This window comes from Salminus brasiliensis, chromosome 12 (genome assembly GCF_030463535.1).
Source record: "Salminus brasiliensis chromosome 12, fSalBra1.hap2, whole genome shotgun sequence".
Taxonomy (NCBI): domain Eukaryota; kingdom Metazoa; phylum Chordata; class Actinopteri; order Characiformes; family Bryconidae; genus Salminus; species Salminus brasiliensis.
The window spans coordinates 39,429,715-39,449,400 of record NC_132889.1 but is presented as its reverse complement, the minus strand read 5'-3'; the positions used below and the strand labels follow the sequence as shown (position 1 = coordinate 39,449,400).

At 45.0% G+C, this 19,686-nt stretch overlaps 1 protein-coding gene across 7 annotated transcripts in view; it reads right to left on the bottom strand.

Moving 5' to 3' along the window:
- caskin1 (CASK interacting protein 1) overlaps positions 1-19,686 on the bottom strand; it is a 118,743-nt gene that overhangs the window by 39,659 nt on the left and 59,398 nt on the right. For all 7 annotated transcript variants that reach the window (XM_072693898.1, XM_072693900.1, XM_072693901.1 and 4 more), the window contains exons 3-8: positions 10,763-10,860; positions 10,434-10,579; positions 7,557-7,652; positions 6,400-6,530; positions 1,509-1,617; positions 291-399 (exon numbers count right to left, since the gene is read on the bottom strand). In XM_072693898.1, the coding sequence (XP_072549999.1) occupies positions 291-399; positions 1,509-1,617; positions 6,400-6,530; positions 7,557-7,652; positions 10,434-10,579; positions 10,763-10,860 (689 nt within the window). The remainder of the gene's footprint in view (positions 1-290; positions 400-1,508; positions 1,618-6,399; positions 6,531-7,556; positions 7,653-10,433; positions 10,580-10,762; positions 10,861-19,686) is intronic.

Genomic DNA, 19,686 nt, shown 5'->3' with positions numbered 1-19,686 from the left:
ACATATGGGTTAAAGGTGGAGGCTAAATTCCATCTGTGTCAGACACTACGGTGAAGATGTGGGTGCCTTTGGATCATTTTGTGCCCCATATCCACTATATATATATACACACACATACACACACGTACACATACACATACACACACATACACATACACACACACACACACACGTACACATACACATACACACACATACACATACACACACACACACACACACACACAGGTGCACTCCCACTAAAAGGTGTATGTAACCAGTTGGAGACGGGCAGTAACACACACTCCTACCTCGCAGCATCTGTTTGATCTCCTTGCTGGCCTGTGTGGCAGTGAACTGGTAGACGATGTCCAGCGCTGTCTGGCTGTAGGTGTTCCTGACCGTCGCATTAATGCCACTCTGCAGAACAGCGAGAGATCAAAGGTAATACAGGCATGGCATTTCCACCCTCGGTTCCACAGCAGAAACACAGCTCTAGATCTTTAAAGAACCCATGTTTTCCCCCGTCTGTGCGGGTTTAGCACCCAAAACAGCCAGAATCCAGCTTTCTCTACCTTCTCTACCACACTCTACCTTCAACACAGAGGTATGTAAATGAGCTCTGTTCTGATTGGCTGCCCTGCATTCTGCGTGGTTCTAAAAGCAGTCTTTCAGTTCAGACTGAAATAATCTGGAACCTCAGCCCCTCCTCCTCAACATGCTGACAGGTTCATGGTTGTGATGTCCTAAAGTTTAAAGAGTTAAATAAACAAAACAAAGTAAAATCACAGACGCTCCTTTATAACGGGCGGTTCTGTGAGAATCCAAAAAAGGGTTCTCCAAGGGTTCCTTAGTAAAGGCAGTGGATCTATAAAGAACCATAACAACTTCATCTGGACACTTTACTGAACACCAAAAAGAGTTCCACTATTAATACACTATTGATTTAAGTGCTACAGCATATGGAACCCTGCATGTAGTTTAGGTTTAGGAGGTTCTTCAAGGGTTCTATTGTAAAGGCAATTGTGAACAGTTAGAGGGTTAAGGGCTCTTCAGGCTGATGGTAAACCTTTTGCAGATGGTTCTTTTTTAAGCATCAAAACAGGGTTCCACTATAATTACATTGTGTCACATTAGGGATGGTGCTTCAAACAAGGCACCGCTACGGTTCTAGATAGCACTCAGAGTAAGTGTTTGCACTGAAGCAGTGAAGCCGCTGAACCGGCAGGCTTAAACCCCCCCCCTGAGCTTTTCTGTCTCTGGCGTGGTTTGATGTTCAGGCTGCTGCTTCCAGTCAGATCTGATCTCTGTGAGTGGGTGTGACAGACAAGGGCAGTACGTCTGTCTGTGTGAAGCATTAGACACTGTTTTGGCCTGTTTGAGAGCGTCAGATCAACCCAAGAAACAAGACTCAAGACATGTTTCTAATAAAAACTTTTTTTTGGGAAATGAGCTTCATTTCTACAGGTTTTCAGATTCATCTGCACATCCACTCTCTCTGTTTCCTCTCCAAGTGCAGATATACTCACGTCCAGCAGGAGGCGCACCACGTCTGTTTTACCACACAGCGCCGCCTCATGAAGGGCAGTACCAGCCTTAGTCTGTCTGTTGATGTCAATGCCTGCCTGGATCAGCAGCCTAGAGAGAAAAGAAAAGGAGTTATTAGTCCAACACCTCAATAAACCCTCCTATACACTAAAATAGAAGATATTAGTCCATAAACACCTCAATAAACACTCCTATACACTAGAATAGGAGATATTAGTCTATAAACACCCTCAATAAACACTCCTATACACCAAAATAGAAGATATTAGTCCATAAACACCTCAATAAACACTCCTATACACTAGAATAAGAGATATTAGTCCATAAACACCTCAATAAACACTCCTATACACTAGAATAGGAGATATTAGTCCATACACACCTCAATAAACACTTCTATACACTAGAATAGGAGATATTAGTCTATAAACATCCCAATAAACACTCCTATACACTAGAATAGGAGATATTAGTCCATAAACACCTCAATAAACACTCCTATACACTAGAATAGGAGATATTAGTCCATAAACACCTCAATAAACACTCCTATACACTAGAATAGGAGATATTAGTCCATAAACACCTCAATAAACACTCCTATACACTAGAATAGGAGATATTAGTCCATAAACATCTCAATAAACACTCCTATACACTAGAATATGAGGTATTAGACCATAAACACCTCAATAAACACTCCTATACACTAGAATAGGAGATATTAGTCCATAAACACCTCAATAAACACTCCTATACACTAGAATAGGAGATATTAGTCCATACACACCTCAATAAACACTCCTATACACTAGAATAGAAGATATTAGTCTATAAACCCCTCAATAAACACTCCTATACACTAGAATAGGAGATATTAGTCCACACCTCAATAAACACTCCTATACACTAGAATAGGAGATATTAGTCCATACACACCTCAATAAACACTCCTATACACTAGAATAGGAGATATTAGTCCATAAACACCTCAATAAACACTCCTATACACTAGAATAGGAGATATTAGTCCATAAACACCTCAATAAACACTCCTATACACTAGAATAGGAGATATTAGTCCATAAACATCTCAATAAACACTCCTATACACTAGAATAGGAGATATTAGTCCACAAACACCTCAATAAACACTCCTATACACTAGAATAGGAGATATTAGTCCATAAACACCTCAATAAACACTCCTATACACTAGAATATGAGATATTAGTCCATACACACCTCAATAAACACTCCTATACACTAGAATATGAGATATTAGTCCATAAACACCTCAATAAACACTCCTATACACTAGAATAGGAGATATTAGTCCATAAACACCTCAATAAACACTCCTATACACTAGAATAGGAGATATTAGTCCATAAACACCTCAATAAACACTCCTATACACTAGAATAGAAGATATTAGTCTATAAACCCCTCAATAAACACTCCTATACACTAGAATAGGAGATATTAGTCCATACACACCTCAATAAACAATCCTATACACTAGAATAGGAGATATTAGTCCATAAACACCTCAATAAACACTCCTATACACTAGAATAGGAGATATTAGTCCATTAACACCCTCAATAAACACTCCTATACACTAGAATAGGAGATATTAGTCCATACACACCTCAATAAACACTCCTATACACTAGAATAGGAGATATTAGTCCATAAACACCTCAATAAACACTCCTATACACTAGAATAGGAGATATTAGTCCATTAACACCCTCAATAAACACTCCTATACACTAGAATATGAGATATTAGTCCATACACACCTCAATAAACACTCCTATACACTAGAATATGAGATATTAGTCCATAAACATCTCAATAAACACTTGTGACTATAACCACCAGTGCAGCTACACGAGTCTTCTGAGTTTTATATGAAATGATGATGATGATGATGATGGAAAAATACTGGAGCGTCTCAACTAATACAGTTTTCTTTATGGACTACGTTTGGCCGCACTACACGCTGCAGCATGTATCCCTCCACCATGTGAGAGCGCCCTCCTCAGGCAGTGTTAACCAACAGCAGTAAATGAGCAATCGCCCCAGGATTCACATCCACACACACTTCCAGATCTGAGCACACTACAGTCCATGTGTTTGAAGACAGTTTAGGGGGTTCAGGCTGCTAATGAACACATCCGCCTGTGCTGATCTGAGCTGCAGCTGAACTTTAATGACCTGTCCTGATCAGGGTCAGCGCTCGGGTTCATATTTCCTCTATAAATCAATCCATCAGAGCGTGCGTCAGGGAGACTGCCTCTGGTGCTATTGGATTAATGATATAATTACCAGCTCTCTCTCTCTCTCTCTCTCTCTCTCTCTCTATCGCTGCTGGTAACCTGTGGATTCGCATGGCCCAGTTTAACTCTAATTAGAGCTGGACGCTGCCTGGGCTTAGAAGTGCTAGAACAGAGAGAGTGTGTGTGTCTTTGTTTATGTATATTTTCAGGACAAAGGGCTGAAAAACAAGGATATTAGTGTATAAATATGTATATGTATAAGTGTATAATACATATGGGGCATATTATTATATATAGATACACACACACATAAATTATATAAATATACACATATGTTAATAATAATATATGGTATGTTATTATTTATTGTGTTATTATTATTACATAATCACAACCTATCTGTATGATCCCATGTATCTTAAAACTAATCACTGTGTGTGTGTGTGTGTGTGTATGTGTGTGCGTGCGTGTGTGTGTGTGTGTGTGTGTGTGTGTGTGCGTGCATGTGTCTCACTATCCAGTCCATAGTTCTGATTTAACAGGCAGTGGATAATCAAACACTAGGGGACTAATTAGTGACCCATGCAGAGAGAGGACAGTCCAGCACGTGGACAGTCTCAGCTGGAAGTCATGCTGCTGATGTCGGGACATTAAAGCAGGGTGGTGCAAAATCTGACTGCACAGCTCAACAGCCCGAACGGTGTGGAGGTGCTGAGTGTGACCTGCAGTTCTGACTTGGAAATTTCCCGCACCTTCAGACAGGAGCCGTGTGATGGTCATTAAAGCAGCATTATGTGAGAATTGGTATTTTCTGCTCCTGGGCTCCCCCTACAGGTGGAGAGTGTAATTCAGTTTTACTCCACTGCAGTAAATACAGATCAGGCTGTGAGCGCCCCCTCATGCACAGCTGTACACCTGCATTTCTGGACAGTGTGAGATCTGCAGAAGCTTGATCTGAAGGTGGAGCAGCATGTGCTCTGAGGTGGTAGAGTAACACTACAGGATTTTACACTAATGTGACTCTATGGGTTCTGCAGCGTTACACAGCAGCTCTGGAGAGAGGTTCTCCTCCTGCAGCTCCACCACCAAACCTCCATAGTGCAGTAGCAGCAGCAGCGCTCCGGCCCGGAGTGGGAATGACGGAGACGCCCTTCTCCCTGTTCAGTTCAGCCAGTGGAGCATCAGCATGATCCTGAAGCTGCTGGTTTAAGGTGAAGCTGAATTTTGATTGGCTGTTAAGTGCCGGGACCATCAGGTGTAATGAGTCTGACCCTTTGCCAGGCTGTCTCCTGTGTAACAGCATCACATGCACTGACTCGGCTCTGCTGATCATCTGCATTGATCCTTATCTGTGCTGACCTTTACTGACTGCTGACCCCATCACTGACCTGTTGTTTCCAGCCCTTGTGCCCCCCCCCCCAAACACACACACATTTCTCCCCGTCTGACAGCAGAACAGAACACAGGTTCAAGTTCAGGTGTAGTGATAAATACATCAAATGAAAGCAGCAGGAGGAGATGGTTCTGTTTGGTACTGCTGACCTGTGTGAACACAGCAGAGACAACAGAGAGTCATACAGTGTCCGAAACCACACAGTCCAGTCTATTAGAGGTTACTGAACACCTCCATGTGGTTCGAGGAGAGTGTGTGATGATTTAGACATGCAGTTAGCTCTGGGCTAATTGGTGTACATACGCTTCCATTATCTTTTGAGGGGTTCTTTAGTCCAGTTATTGCTTCCATATACAGAATCATTTCAACTCAGAGAAACGTTCTTTGGATTGGAGTAAACCTTCAGTAGATGGTTCTGTTCAGAACCCTTAACAGTCCAGAGTGTGTAGAGCTGTGCGGGTTCTGCAGAGGGAGGCTGTCTCAGTGCTTACACTGTTTACAGCTTCTGTTGTCTTCTATTCTGAGCTGTGGGTTCTGCACCCATTGTCCTCGATTTACGTCTGCCACACACACACACACACACACACACAGTGCTGAACAGAAGCAGATGAGGTGTATGTATGTGTGTGTGTGTGTTTGTGTGTGTGGGGGGGGGGGGTTCTCTGTCACAGAGCTGCTAAAAGTAGTTTCACAGCAGGTCATGTGACCAAAGTGTTAATTGAAGCAGAGCTAATCAAACAAGTTCTATCTCTCTCTCTCCCTCCCACACACACACACTCTCATACACACACTTACACACATATACATAAACTCTCTCACACACACATACATACAAAAACCCTGTTTTTGTGATGCCATGAATATTTATTTCTGCAGTTTAGCTCCACCTATTCAGCCTACAGCATTTTAGCCTTACATATTCAGTCTATAGCAGTTTAGCCCCACCCATTCAGCTTACATCAGTTTAGCTCCTCCCATTCAGCCTACAGCAGACACACACACTGATGGTAATGGTTGTTCACCTACACACATGCACATCCCACAGCTCATAAACAGGACTGTCACTTTGATGACTGAAGTCCGCCCATTTATCTACACCAGTGTGTGAGTGTGTGTGTGTGTGTGTCTGTGTACTGTGTCCTTGCCCCCCCTCTTGCCCCTGGTCTTCACTCTGAATTGAATTCCTCTCACCTGATGATGTCTATGTGTCCGTTTTTGGCAGCCAGGTGCAGAGGACTCGTCCCGTTGGGGTCGGTGGAGTCTCCAGGTTTGGGCTCCAGAAGAGCTGCACACATATTACTGCTGAGGAGAAGCTGGACCACCTACACACACACACACACACATACTGATAATTATAATATGAATATATATTAAACAGTTATCTAAATGTACTTTACTAGAATATTCATGCAGAACTGGTTTAACTGGTTTAACTGGTTGAACTGGGTCTCGTTTAACTGGTTGAACTGGGTCTCGTTTGACTGGTTTAACTGGTTTAACTGGGTCTTGTTTGACTGGTTTAACTGGTTTAACTGGTTGAACTGGGTCTCGTTTGACTGGTTTACTGCAAACAGCTGATAGTTTGTACATTTTGCTAATAACCATGACACCCAATAACGACTGAATCAGGGAAGTGTAACAGACTGAAGTGTGTGTGTGTGTGTGTTTTAGTAAGGATAAGACTTCTGGAAGTAATAAGCTTTGGACAGATGAATCTTAAGCCCCGCCCTGACTTTCCTTCTTGTCAGTAAGAGTTTCCTCCTTGTTCTCCTCCCATGAAGATCTGACCTGTCTGCTCTCTGTCTGATGGTAGAAGCTGTGCTCTGGCTTCAGCAGTGGGGAGAGATCTACCTGTAGATCCTGTGAGGAGATTTTAGGACCGTTGGAGTCTTCTTTACTCATCCTGTGGTTCTGCTGCTGGGCTGAACTTTCTGGGACAGTCTGATCTTGTAGATGATTTAGTGAACAGTGGAACAGCGTCTGATCTCTAACTGTTCTGAGATCTGTTTAAAGCCCTTTCCAGACTCCTCTGCATCTCCACCCTTCTTTCTGAAGGCCTCAGAGAGCTCTCTGGATCTGACCATGGTGATCTTCTTCACCCCTCACTTCAACCATCAATCCAGATCAGACCAGACTAAACGTCTGAGGTTTGAATCAGACAGACTCCTCCAGAATCCTCTTGAACTACATTTCTGTTCATTCTATTTTATAAATGATGATTAAAGACGTTTCAGACCTCCAGAAGGTTTTCATGGGGGTGTACTAACTTTTTCACATGACTGAGTGTGTAGGTGAGGTGTGTTCAGAGGGGTGTGTGTTTAAGAGTCTGTGGGGTGGGAGTAACTTACGCCGACTCGGCCGAACTCGCAGGCCAGGTCCAGAGGGGTTTTTCCAGCGTTATCCACAATGCAGGGGTTTGACTGGTGCTGCAGCAGCATCTCCGACTGCACACACACACACACACACACTTATTATGATTAATTAGGAAAATATAGCTCTTATTGTCGCTGTCCAATGAAAAACATGTATCTCCAGAATGGTGGGCAGTGGTGGCTCAGCGGTTAGAGCTCCAGGATATTAATAACAGGGTTGTGGGTTCGATTCCCGGGCTCGGCAAGCTGCCACTGTTGGGCCCTCGAGCAAGGCCCTTTACCCTTTCTGCTCCCCGGGTGCTGGAGTTGGCTGCCCTCCGCTCTGGATGTGTGTACTCACTGCCCCTAGCTCACTGTGCGTGTGTGTGTGTGTTCACTACCACTGATGGGTTAAAGGACACATTTCGCTGTGCAGTGTACACTGTACCTTGACAAATACTGCTGTAGACTGTAGACCTTTGCACCTTTATGGTGACTTTACAGGAGAAGGCAGAAGTGTTCTGAACTCTGATTGGATGGTTTAATACAGGTGATTTAGAGTAATTCTATTGGCCCATTCATCCAAAATTATTTACACAATGTACAGAAGCAGCTACAGGAAGAAAACTAACAACGGAGATACAGTCTACTGCAGTTTAGCCCCGCCCATTCAGCCTACTGCAGTTTAGCCCCGCCCATTCAGCCTACAGCAGTTTAGCCCCACCCATTCAGCCTACAGCAGTTCGGCCCCACCCATTCAGCCTACAGCAGTTTACCCCCACCCATTCTGCCTACAGCAGTTTACCCCCACCCATTCTGCCTACAGCAGTTCAGCCCCACCCATTCTGCCTACAGCAGTCTATTCTCTGTCCTCATGATGTGACCTTGCAGTTTTAACTTGGCCTTAAACTGTTTTTCTCTTTAAGCATCCATTCTCCATAACCCCCTAATTAAACACACACACACACACAGATGGACAGATGCACACACACACACACACACACACACACAGCCAGAACACAGAAAGCGCAGCAGCAGTGGTGTTCTCAGGGTGGGTGTGTGAGTAAGCAGTTCTGTGTTACTGCAGACAGAAGCAATAGATGGAGAGATGATGAAGATGATGATGATGATGATTAAAGTGTTTATTTGTAACACTACACACACACACACACACACACACACACACACACACACACACACACACACACTGTCCTCGGGTGAGAAAGACTGTCCTAACACTACAGAGTGTCTCTCACAGCTCCAGTCAGAGTGAGAGCTGGTAGGCCTCATTCTTCTGCTATTTAATCTTGTTGCTAAGAGTCATTTTATAAATACAATACAAAACTGAAATCATATTAGATATCAAAGTAAGCATCTATAGCAACCACCTAGCAACCACCTTAAATCTAGCAAAACCTTGGATTCATCATATAAGCCATAGCACCCTGGGATACTGGAGCAACCACCTTGCGTCTGCATAGTACCATATAGCAAAAGTAACACCTACCTGCATAGATACCATAGCAACTGCTTAGCATCATAGCAACCACCGAGCAAATAGCGGTGGTTGCTATGAGTGGTTAGACTGTCAATCAACCCTGGTGTGTGTGTGTGTGTGTGTTTGTGTGTGTGTGTGTTTGTAAGGTTGCAGTGCCAAAGAAAGAGATACATGCTGTCAGGCTGGACACACTCCAAGTGTCATGTGTTGTGTTCACTACAGCTTTTAAACACTCGTCATCCAGCGGTCAGTCAACAGAGATCAATAAACACAGACATACAGACTGACCCTCCACTGACACTGTCCAGCACACTTCACACCCCAACCAGGTCCTTCATGATATACACTGAGGAGGCGGAGCTACAGTCTCTCATTAGGGTGAATATTAATAACGATCTAAATGTAGGTATTGTGATATACACTGAGGAGGCGGAGCTACAGTCTCTCATTAGGGTGAATATTAATAACACTCTAAATGTAGGTATTGTGATATACACTGAGGAGGCGGAGCTACAGTCTCTCATTAGGGTGAATATTAATAACGCTCTAAATGTAGGTATTGTGATATACACTGAGGAGGAGGAGCTACAGTCTCTCATTAGGGTGAATATTAATAACGCTCTAAATGTAGGTATTGTGATATACACTGAGGAGGCGGAGCTACAGTCTCTCATTAGGGTGAATATTAATAACGCTCTAAATGTAGGTATTGTGATATACACTGAGGAGGAGGAGCTACAGTCTCTCATTAGGGTGAATATTAATAACGCTCTAAATGTAGGTATTGTGATATACGCTGAGGAGGCGGAGCTACAGTCTCTCATTAGGGTGAATATTACTAACGCTCTAAATGTAGGTATTGTGATATACGCTGAGGAGGAGGAGCTACAGTCTCTCATTAGGGTGAATATTACTAACGCTCTAAATGTAGGTATTGTGATATACACTGAGGAGGCGGAGCTACAGTCTCTCATTAGGGTGAATATTAATAACACTCTAAATGTAGGTATTGTGATATACACTGAGGAGGCGGAGCTACAGTCTCTCATTAGGGTGAATATTAATAACGCTCTAAATGTAGGTATTGTGATATACACTGAGGAGGCGGAGCTACAGTCTCTCATTAGGGTGAATATTACTAACGCTCTAAATGTAGGTATTGTGATATACACTGAGGAGGAGGAGCTACAGTCTCTCATTAGGGTGAATATTAATAACTCTAAATGTAGGTATTGTGATATACACTGAGGAGGAGGAGTTACAGTCTCTCATTAGGGTGAATATTAATAACGCTCTAAATGTAGGTATTGTGATATACACTGAGGAGGAGCCTAAAAAGAGTAATTGAATGACAGCTCTCAGTGTTGGTCACTCACCACATCATAGTGTCCATGCTGAGCAGCCAGATGCAAGGGGATCTGGCCTTCATCTGACTGACCGTTCACAGAGGAGCCGGACTTCAGCAGCAGCTTCATGGGCTCAGATTTACCCTGCCAAGCAGCATAGTGCAGGGGGCGCATGCCTACAACGCACACACACACACACACACACACACACACACACACTCATTAGAAATATGTACCCTGTGCTTCCACTCACTGGTCACTGGCTAAGTGGAGAGCGGGTCCACTACCCAAAAATATCTGGACAACTGTGTGGTCAGAAGGTGATGAAGGTCTAGATGGTAAAGAAATGTCGCTCTAACCTTTCTGGTCCCTGATGTCCACCATGGCCTGAGACTCCAGCAGCAGAGAGATGAGCTCCAGGTTTCCATTGAGGGCGGCATGGTGGAGAGCAGCAAACCTACACACACACACACACACACACACACACACACACAGACATCACATGGTCAACCTCATTATGCAGTAATGATAACAGATAGAAGAACAGCTGGATATCAGATATAATGACCCCACCAGCAGCCAGTCACCATGTGCTCTGTGTCTTAAGGTTTACAGGGGTAATGGAAGCTCATTCCCCACCAATTAGCACTTGAGCTATGAGGATAATGTAGCTAATAAGCATTAAAACATATACACTAATATTCACCGGATAGCAGTTTAGCCCCACCCATTTAGCCAACAGCAGTTTAGCCCCACCCATTTACCCTACAGCACTTTAGCCCCACCCATTCACCCTATTGCAGTTAAGCCCCACCCATTCACCCTATTGCAGTTTAATCCCACCCATTAAGCATACAGTGCAGTCAATCAGAACAGAGCTCATCTGCATATCTCAGTGTTAAAGGTGCAGTGTGTGTGACTGTAGGAGGGGAGGGGGGCTGGCTGTGATACCAGGCATGAAGGAGTGTGTTTAGATACATCTCACTCAGATACAAACAACGCATACGCAATGTGCAGCCACACCCCCCTCCCACACAAACACACACACACACACACACCAGCCTCCCACACACGTACATAGCCCCGCTCTCTCACCCACACACACACACACACCAGCCTCCCACACACACGCATACCCCGCTCTCTCACACACACGCGCGCGTAATCCCCTACTGTGGACGGATTAACATTAATATTCGCCCGACTGTACGCTGATGTATCACCGGCCGACGCTCACTGTACAGTGCAGACGTGTGTGTGTGTGTGTGTTTAAACAGGCCAGACCGAGCGCTCTGATTGGTCAGCCCACAATGTGGCTCAATGGCCACGATTGGCGCCTGGAATGTGCTGTAACCATGGCGACGGCTGCCGGAGAGTGAGGGAGAGGGAGAGGATGCTGAGAGCGGAATACTAAACACACACAGTCCCTCTGTGACCCCACTTTCAGTCTATCTCACTCGCCCCCTCTCTCTCTCTCTCTCCACACAGTCAGTTTAACTCAGATTGCTTTATCAGTGTTCCTCATTTACTGAAAACACACCATTCAAATTAAACAATATTAACACAAGCTCTCTCTCTCTCTCTCTCTCCCTCTCTCTCTCTCTCTCTCTCTCTCTCTCTCTCAGTAGTAAAATCACAGCCATGCAATTTTCATCCCCCTGCAGAGGGAAACCACCACTACACAACCGCCATGAGGTGTGTGTCTCACGCTTGTTACGAAAGAAAGAAAAACAGAGGCAAAACTCTCTCTCCCTCTCTTTCTCTCTCTCTCTCTCTCTCTCTCTCTCTCTCTCACACACACACACACACACACACACACATACATACAGCATGACCTATTTTTTTCTAATGAGAGCCCAAAGCCTCAGGCTTTTCTCCAGAGGAGCTCCCAGCATCTTTCCACCACCATCATCATCTTCTTCACTGTTGACATCATTACCGTCATCAACAGTGTCGTCACTGTCATCATCACCATCATCACCATCATCATCGTCATCATCATCATCATCATCATCATCACCATCATCATTATCAAAACTATAAACCATCACCACCATCATCACTCCCACCACTATCATGAACAGCATCACCACCACCACCACCGTCACTACCACCATCAGCACCAACACTACCACCACCGTCACGACCACCATTAGCACCAACACCACCACCACTGTCACTACCACCATCAGCACCAACACCACCACCACCATCACTACCACCATCGGCACCAACACCACCACCACCGTCACTACCACCATCAGCATCAACACCACCACCACCATCACTACCACCATCAGCACCAACACCACCACCACCATCACTACCACCATCAGCACCAACACCACCACCACCGTCACGACCACCATTAGCACCAACACCACCACCACTGTCACTACCACCATCAGCACCAACACCACCACCACCATCACTACCACCATCGGCACCAACACCACCACCACCGTCACTACCACCATCAGCATCAACACCACCACCACCATCACTACCACCATCAGCACCAACACCACCACCACCATCACTACCACCATCAGCACCAACACCACCACCACCGTCACTACCACCATCAGCATCAACACCACCACCACCATCACTACCACCATCAGCACCAACACCACCACCACCGTCACTACCACCATTAGCACCAACACCACCACCACTGTCACTACCACCATTAGCACCAACACCACCACCACTGTCACTACCACCATCAGCACCAACACCACCACCACTACCACCATCAGCACCAACACCACCACCACCGTCACTACCACCATCAGCATCAACACCACCACCACCATCACTACCACCATCAGCATCAACACCACCACCACCGTCACTACCACCATCAGCACCAACACCACCACCACCGTCACTACCACCATCAGCACCAACACCACCATCATCATTATCTTCGATGCCATAAGTACGGTTAATGAGAATAAACAATGAAATGCATACAGTGTGTGTGTGTGTGTGTGTGTGTGTGTGTGAGTGTGTGTGTGTGTGAGTGGGTGTGTGTGTGTGTGTGTGTGAGTGTGTGTGTGTGTGAGTGTGTGAGTGTGAGTGTGTGTGTGTGTGAGTGTGTGTGTGTGTGTGTGAGTGTGTGTGTGTGTGAGTGTGAGTGTGTGTGTGTGTGTGTGTGTGTGTGTGAGTGTGTGTGTGTGTGTGTGTGTGTGTGAGTGTGTGTGTGTGTGTGTGTGAGTGTGTGTGTTTGTGGTGGCCTCCCACTCAGGAGAAGGGAAACAATAAGAGAGCAGAAGCTCCTCAGAGGAGCAGAGGAAGGCGAGCTGTGGGTGTGGAGTGTGTTGGTTGGCAGGGTGCCAGTCGGAGTGTGTTGTGAGTGAGCTCAGCGCGACTCTCCTCTCGCGGCGTGACCGACTGCAGTTACACCAACCGCTCTGTGCTGGCTGTTATTACAGCTGTGCTCAGCCTCCAGATGTGCGGGATGTGTGTCGGGCTGCTCTCCTCTGAAGCTCCACCCGGAGAGAGCAGGTGTCCAAACCTCAATAATTCATTAAAACAGCACACGGTTCTCCTCTATCTGGAACCTTAATTATGCAGAACCCTGATCAGATGTCATCAAACACTTACTACGAAAGATCTCTGCAGTACACCCCTGTTTCTGATAAAGTGGCCAGTGAGTGAAAGTCTGAGGAGGGTGTTTCTGATAAAAATAAAAGGTGCACGTATTTTTTATTTATTTTTTTTTTTTTTATAAAGTGGCCATTAAGTGGAAGTACGAGGAGGGTGTTTCTGATAAAGTGGCCAGTGAGTGGAAGTATGAGGAGAGTGTTTCTGATAAAGTGGCCAGTGAGTGGAAGTATGAGGAGAGTGTTTCTGATAAAGTGGCCATTAAGTGGAAGTACGAAGTGGCCAGTGAGTATTACTGGTTAGTACTACAGTGTGCTGTGTGAGGTGGTGACAGCTTGGTCTGATCATGCTCTGGTAATTATGTAATTAAGGGTTCTGTAAGCTGTCAGTTTAAGCTGATTTTGGAGATCAGCTCAGCCAGAACGAGACCCATTCCTGCTACACTCACGTAAATAAACATGTTCAGTCATTAATCAGCTGTATTAGAGTTCCACTCTGACCTGGCTGCTGTAAAGCCTGATCAGACTGACAGTAATCTGACCTCACCTCTTCACTAATCCACACACAGATTACACTGATAAACTCCACAACTGATAGTAGTATAAAGACCTGAAGCTCCAGTCGCTGGAGAAGACACCCGTATGGGAGGGCTGCACAGAGAGTCACACCTCCACTGCAGTTTACCCGAAGGCCTGCTGGAAGAAGATTCTTGGCTCCAAACCCTGCACATCACCACAAACTCACCATCCCCACTGTGAAGCATGGTGGTGGCAGCATCATGCTGTGTGGATGCCTCTCGGCAGCAGGCCCTGGAAGGCTTGTTTAGGTAGAGGGTAAAATGAACGCAGTGAAATGTGGGGAAATCCTGAAGCACAGTCTGCTTCAGTCTTTAGGAGAACTTATTTTCCAGCGAGACCATGACCCCAAAGCACACAGTCGTTCTGGAGTGGCCGAGTCAAAGCCCGGACCTCGATCCAATAGAGAATGTGTGTCTGGACTTCACGCCTGATCCCCGTGCAGCCTGAGCGAGCTCGAGCAGATCTACCCACAGACTCAGTGCTGTGACTGTGACCAACGGTGCCTCTACTAAATACTGACTCCAGGGGGGGGGAATATTTATGACGTCACTTATTTTACATGATATATTTTTCATTTATAATTTCATTTATTTGACATTACTAGCAGGCATAGCTGGCTAATACCACGCTAATAGCTAACGCCAGCTACCTCTGCTAACTGAGAACAGCTAAAATTAGCGAGTGAGTGTGTGTGTGTGAGTGAGTGTGAGTGTGTGTGAGTGAGTGTGTGTGTGTGTGTGAGTGAGTGTGTGAGTGTGTGTGTGTGTGTGTGTGTGTGAGTGAGTGAGTGTGTGAGTGTGTGTGTGTGTGTGTGTGTGTGAGTGAGTGTGTGAGTGTGTGTGTGTGTGTGTGTGTGTGTGAGAGATTGTGTGTGTGTGTGTGTGTGTGAGTGTGAGTGTGTGTGTGAGTGAGTGTGTGTGTATGTGTGTGTGTGTGATTGAACAGTAGAGATAGTGAGGAGATTACACACTCGCAGCAGAACACTCTGAGCTCATCTCAGATACGGGTTTATCAGCCAATCAGACAAAAGCTGCCTGTTTCACTCCAGACTTGCAGCAGTGTGAGAGTGCAGGAGTGTGTGTGACTGTGTAGGAGTGTGTATGACTAGCGGTGTGTGTGTGAGTCTGTAGGAGTGTGTGTGTGTGTGGGTGTGTAGCTGGGCTCGCTCTGAGAGGTGATTAGGAGGATCTCTGAAGGCTGCAGGATCAGAGAGAGGCCTAAAATACTCCCACAGCCGGGATACAGATGGGCAGTAACTGATGGAGGGATGGAGGGATGAGTGCTGGGAGATGGGGAGGTGGGGTGCTGGCAGTGATACACGCTGGATGAAGTGTTCTCCAGAACCCGTCTGTGTGTATCAGCTCTAACTCGCCCTAAACACGGTGCTGTGAAGCTGGACCGGTCTCCAGCGCTGTCTCCCTCCTTTTCCGGGTCTGATGAAGGCTGGATGACTAACCCCACACAGATACGGCCCGCTTCCCACTGAAGTTCTACTGAATCAGAGCATCAGAGTAACTCTACACCATAGAGCATGATTAACCCCGCCCAGTTTACTCAACTCCACCCTATTCACTCAGCTCCACTCAATTCTACACTACGCACATAATTCTACACAATTCTACACATTATACACACACTATACATACAATACACACTATACACAACACACACTATACACACTATACACACACTATACATACAATACACACACACTATAAACACACTATATACACACTATACACACACTATATACACTATACACACACACAGACTATACACACACTATATACACTATACACACACTATACATACAATACACACTATATACACAACACACACTATACACACACTATACACACACTATACATACAATACACACTATATACACAACACACACTATATACACTATACACACACTATACACACTATACACACACACACTATAAACACACTATATACATACTATACACACACTATATACACTATACACACACAGACTATACACACACTATATACACTATACACACACTATACATACAATACACACTATATACACAACACACACTATACACACACTATACACACACTATACATACAATACACACTATATACACAACACACACTATATACACTATACACACACTATACACACTATACACACACACACTATAAACACACTATATACATACTATACACACACTATATACACTATACACACACACACTATACATACTCTCTAGTTACAATCTAATTATTCCACCACATTCATTTAGATACATCCAGTTCACTCACTGAGGCTGGGGCTGAGGCTGAGGCTGGGGCTGGGGCTGGGGCTGAGGCTGGGGCTGGGGCTGAGGCTGAGGCTGGGGCTGGGGCTGGGGCTGAGGCTGAGGCTGGGGCTGGGGCTGGGGCTGGGGCTGAGGCTGAGGCTGGGGCTGGGGCTGGGGCTGGGGCTGAGGCTGAGGCTGAGGCTGGGGCTGAGGCTGAGGCTGAGGCTGGGGCTGGGGCTGGGGCTGAGGCTGAGGCTGGGGCTGAGGCTGAGGCTGGGGCTGAGGCTGAGGCTGAGGCTGAGGCTGAGGCTGGGGCTGGGGCTGGGGCTGAGGCTGAGGCTGAGGCTGGGGCTGAGGCTAGCTGCTGTCTGACTGAAGCTGCAGCTGAAAGCTGTGATGCTGGAGGACAGGGCAGCTGCTGTACGTCTCTATCTGTATATAAGAACAAGCCTCAGGAGAGAGAGGGGGCGAGAGAGCAGGGATCTTCATCCAGACTGATCCAGACCAGAGCAACAGAGCAGATCCTTTCAGTACGTCCACCAATCAGCCATAACATTATCAGCACTGACCACCGAGCCACTTAGACAAGAACCAAACTGTGATGTTCTAGATAATAACTGGGTCAGAACATCTCCAGAACATCAGGCAGATCTTGTGGGGTGTTCCTGGTATGCAGTGGTCAGTATCTACCAAAAGTGCTCCAAGGAAGGACAACCAGTGAACCTGCAACAGGCGACACCCAAAACTCACTGATGCTCATGAAGGCTCCGCCCACCTCACAACTTACAGGACTCAAAGTATCTGCTGCTGACGTTAGTCTTGGTGCCAGAGACCCCAGCAGGACACCTTCAGAGGCCTTGTGAATGTTCATGTCTCAAAGGGTCAGATCTGTTTTAGTGGTTAGCTTCCTAAAACGTCTGGAAGTGTACATGAACCTGAAGCTGAGGAACGAGGGGCACGTCAAAACCCACTCAATGTTAAGGAGGTTATTATGTATATATATATTATATATATATATTATATTAATGTTATGGCTGATCAGTGTAGCTGAGCTGAGTCTATACATGCTCCACCCACATTCCTCTGAATAGACAAGAATTTATATTTGATGCTTCAATACTGCAAATCAGCAAGCAGTTCCATACTCCAGCTTTCAGTACTTTATCTGAATAATTTCAGTACTGTATCTGAATAATTTCAGTCTTTTATCTGAATACTTTCAGTATTTTATCTGAATACGTTCAGTACCTCATCTGAATACTTTCAGTACTGTATCTGAATAATTTCAGTACTTTATCTGAATACTTTCAGTATTTTATCTGAATACGTTCAGTACCTCATCTGAATACTTCCAGTACTGTATCTGAATAATTTCAGTACTTTATCTGAATACTTTCAGTATTTTATCTGAATACGTTCAGTACCTCATCTGAATACTTTCAGTACTGTATCTGAATACTTTCAGTACTTTATCTGAATACTTTCAGTATTTTATCTGAATACGTTCAGTACCTCATCTGAATACTTTCAGTACTGTATCTGAATAATTTCAGTACTTTATCTGAATACTTTCAGTACTTTATCTGAATACTTTCAGTATTTTATCTGAATACGTTCAGTACCTCATCTGAATACTTTCAGTACCTCATCTGAATACTTTCAGTACTTTATCTGAATACTTTCAGTACTTTATCTGAATACGTTTAGTACCTCATCTGAATACTTTCAGTACTTTATCTGAATACTTTCAGTACCTCATCTGAATACTTTCAGTACTTTATCTGAATACTTTCAGTACTTTATCTGAATACTTTCAGTACCTCATCTGAATACTTTCAGTACTTTATCTGAATACGTTTAGTACCTCATCTGAATACTTTCAGTACTTTATCTGAATACTTTCAGTACCTCATCTGAATACTTTCAGTACTTTATCTGAATACGTTCAGTACTTTATCTGAATACTTTCAGTACCTCATCTGAATACTTTCAGTACTTTATCTGAATACTTTCAGTACCTCATCTGAATACTTTCAGTACCTTATCTGAATGCTTTCAGGGCAGTGGTGGCTCAGCGGTTAGAGCGCCGGGCTATCGATAACAAGGTTGTAGGTTCGATTCCTGGGCTCGGCAAGCTGCCACTGTTGGGCCCTTTACCCTCTCTGCTCCCCGGGCGCTGGAGTAGGCTCTGGGTGTGTGTGTGTGTACTCACTGCCCCTAGTTCACTAGTGCGTGTGTTCACTACCACAGATGGATTAAATGCGGAGGACACATTTCGCTGTACAGTGACAAATATGTGCACCTTTACCCTCAGTACTTTCTCTGATTTCTTTCAGAACCTCATCTGAATAAGTCAGAAGCAGGTTTACACTGGTTTCTACCCTCATTCTTAAACACAGGTGTCAGGGTGTGCTCTGGGTGAACTGTGTTTAATCCAGTAATCAGCTGGTGTGCAATCCCAGATGGATTCTGCCATGGTATCATTTGGTACTGAGCAGCCTGATAGTCCTGATATGTGATATCAAAATCTCAGTGTAGGTATTCCTCGATCCTGGTGATCCTGACTCCACAGCAGCTGATCTGCTGACAGCTGAGATGTGTGAGTTACTTTGATTTATTCTGTACATTTATGCATGATGTGTGTGTGTGTGTGAGAGAGAGAGAGAGAGAGAGAGGGTGAGAGAGAGAGTTAGTGATGCTCACTCAGAGAAGCTTTTGTCCTCCTTTATCTGAACTAACCTACTTCCCCAGTGATGACATCAGAAGGACCCTGTTTATCATTTCACCAACACTCCTTCACATGAACTCAATATGAGTCGGCCG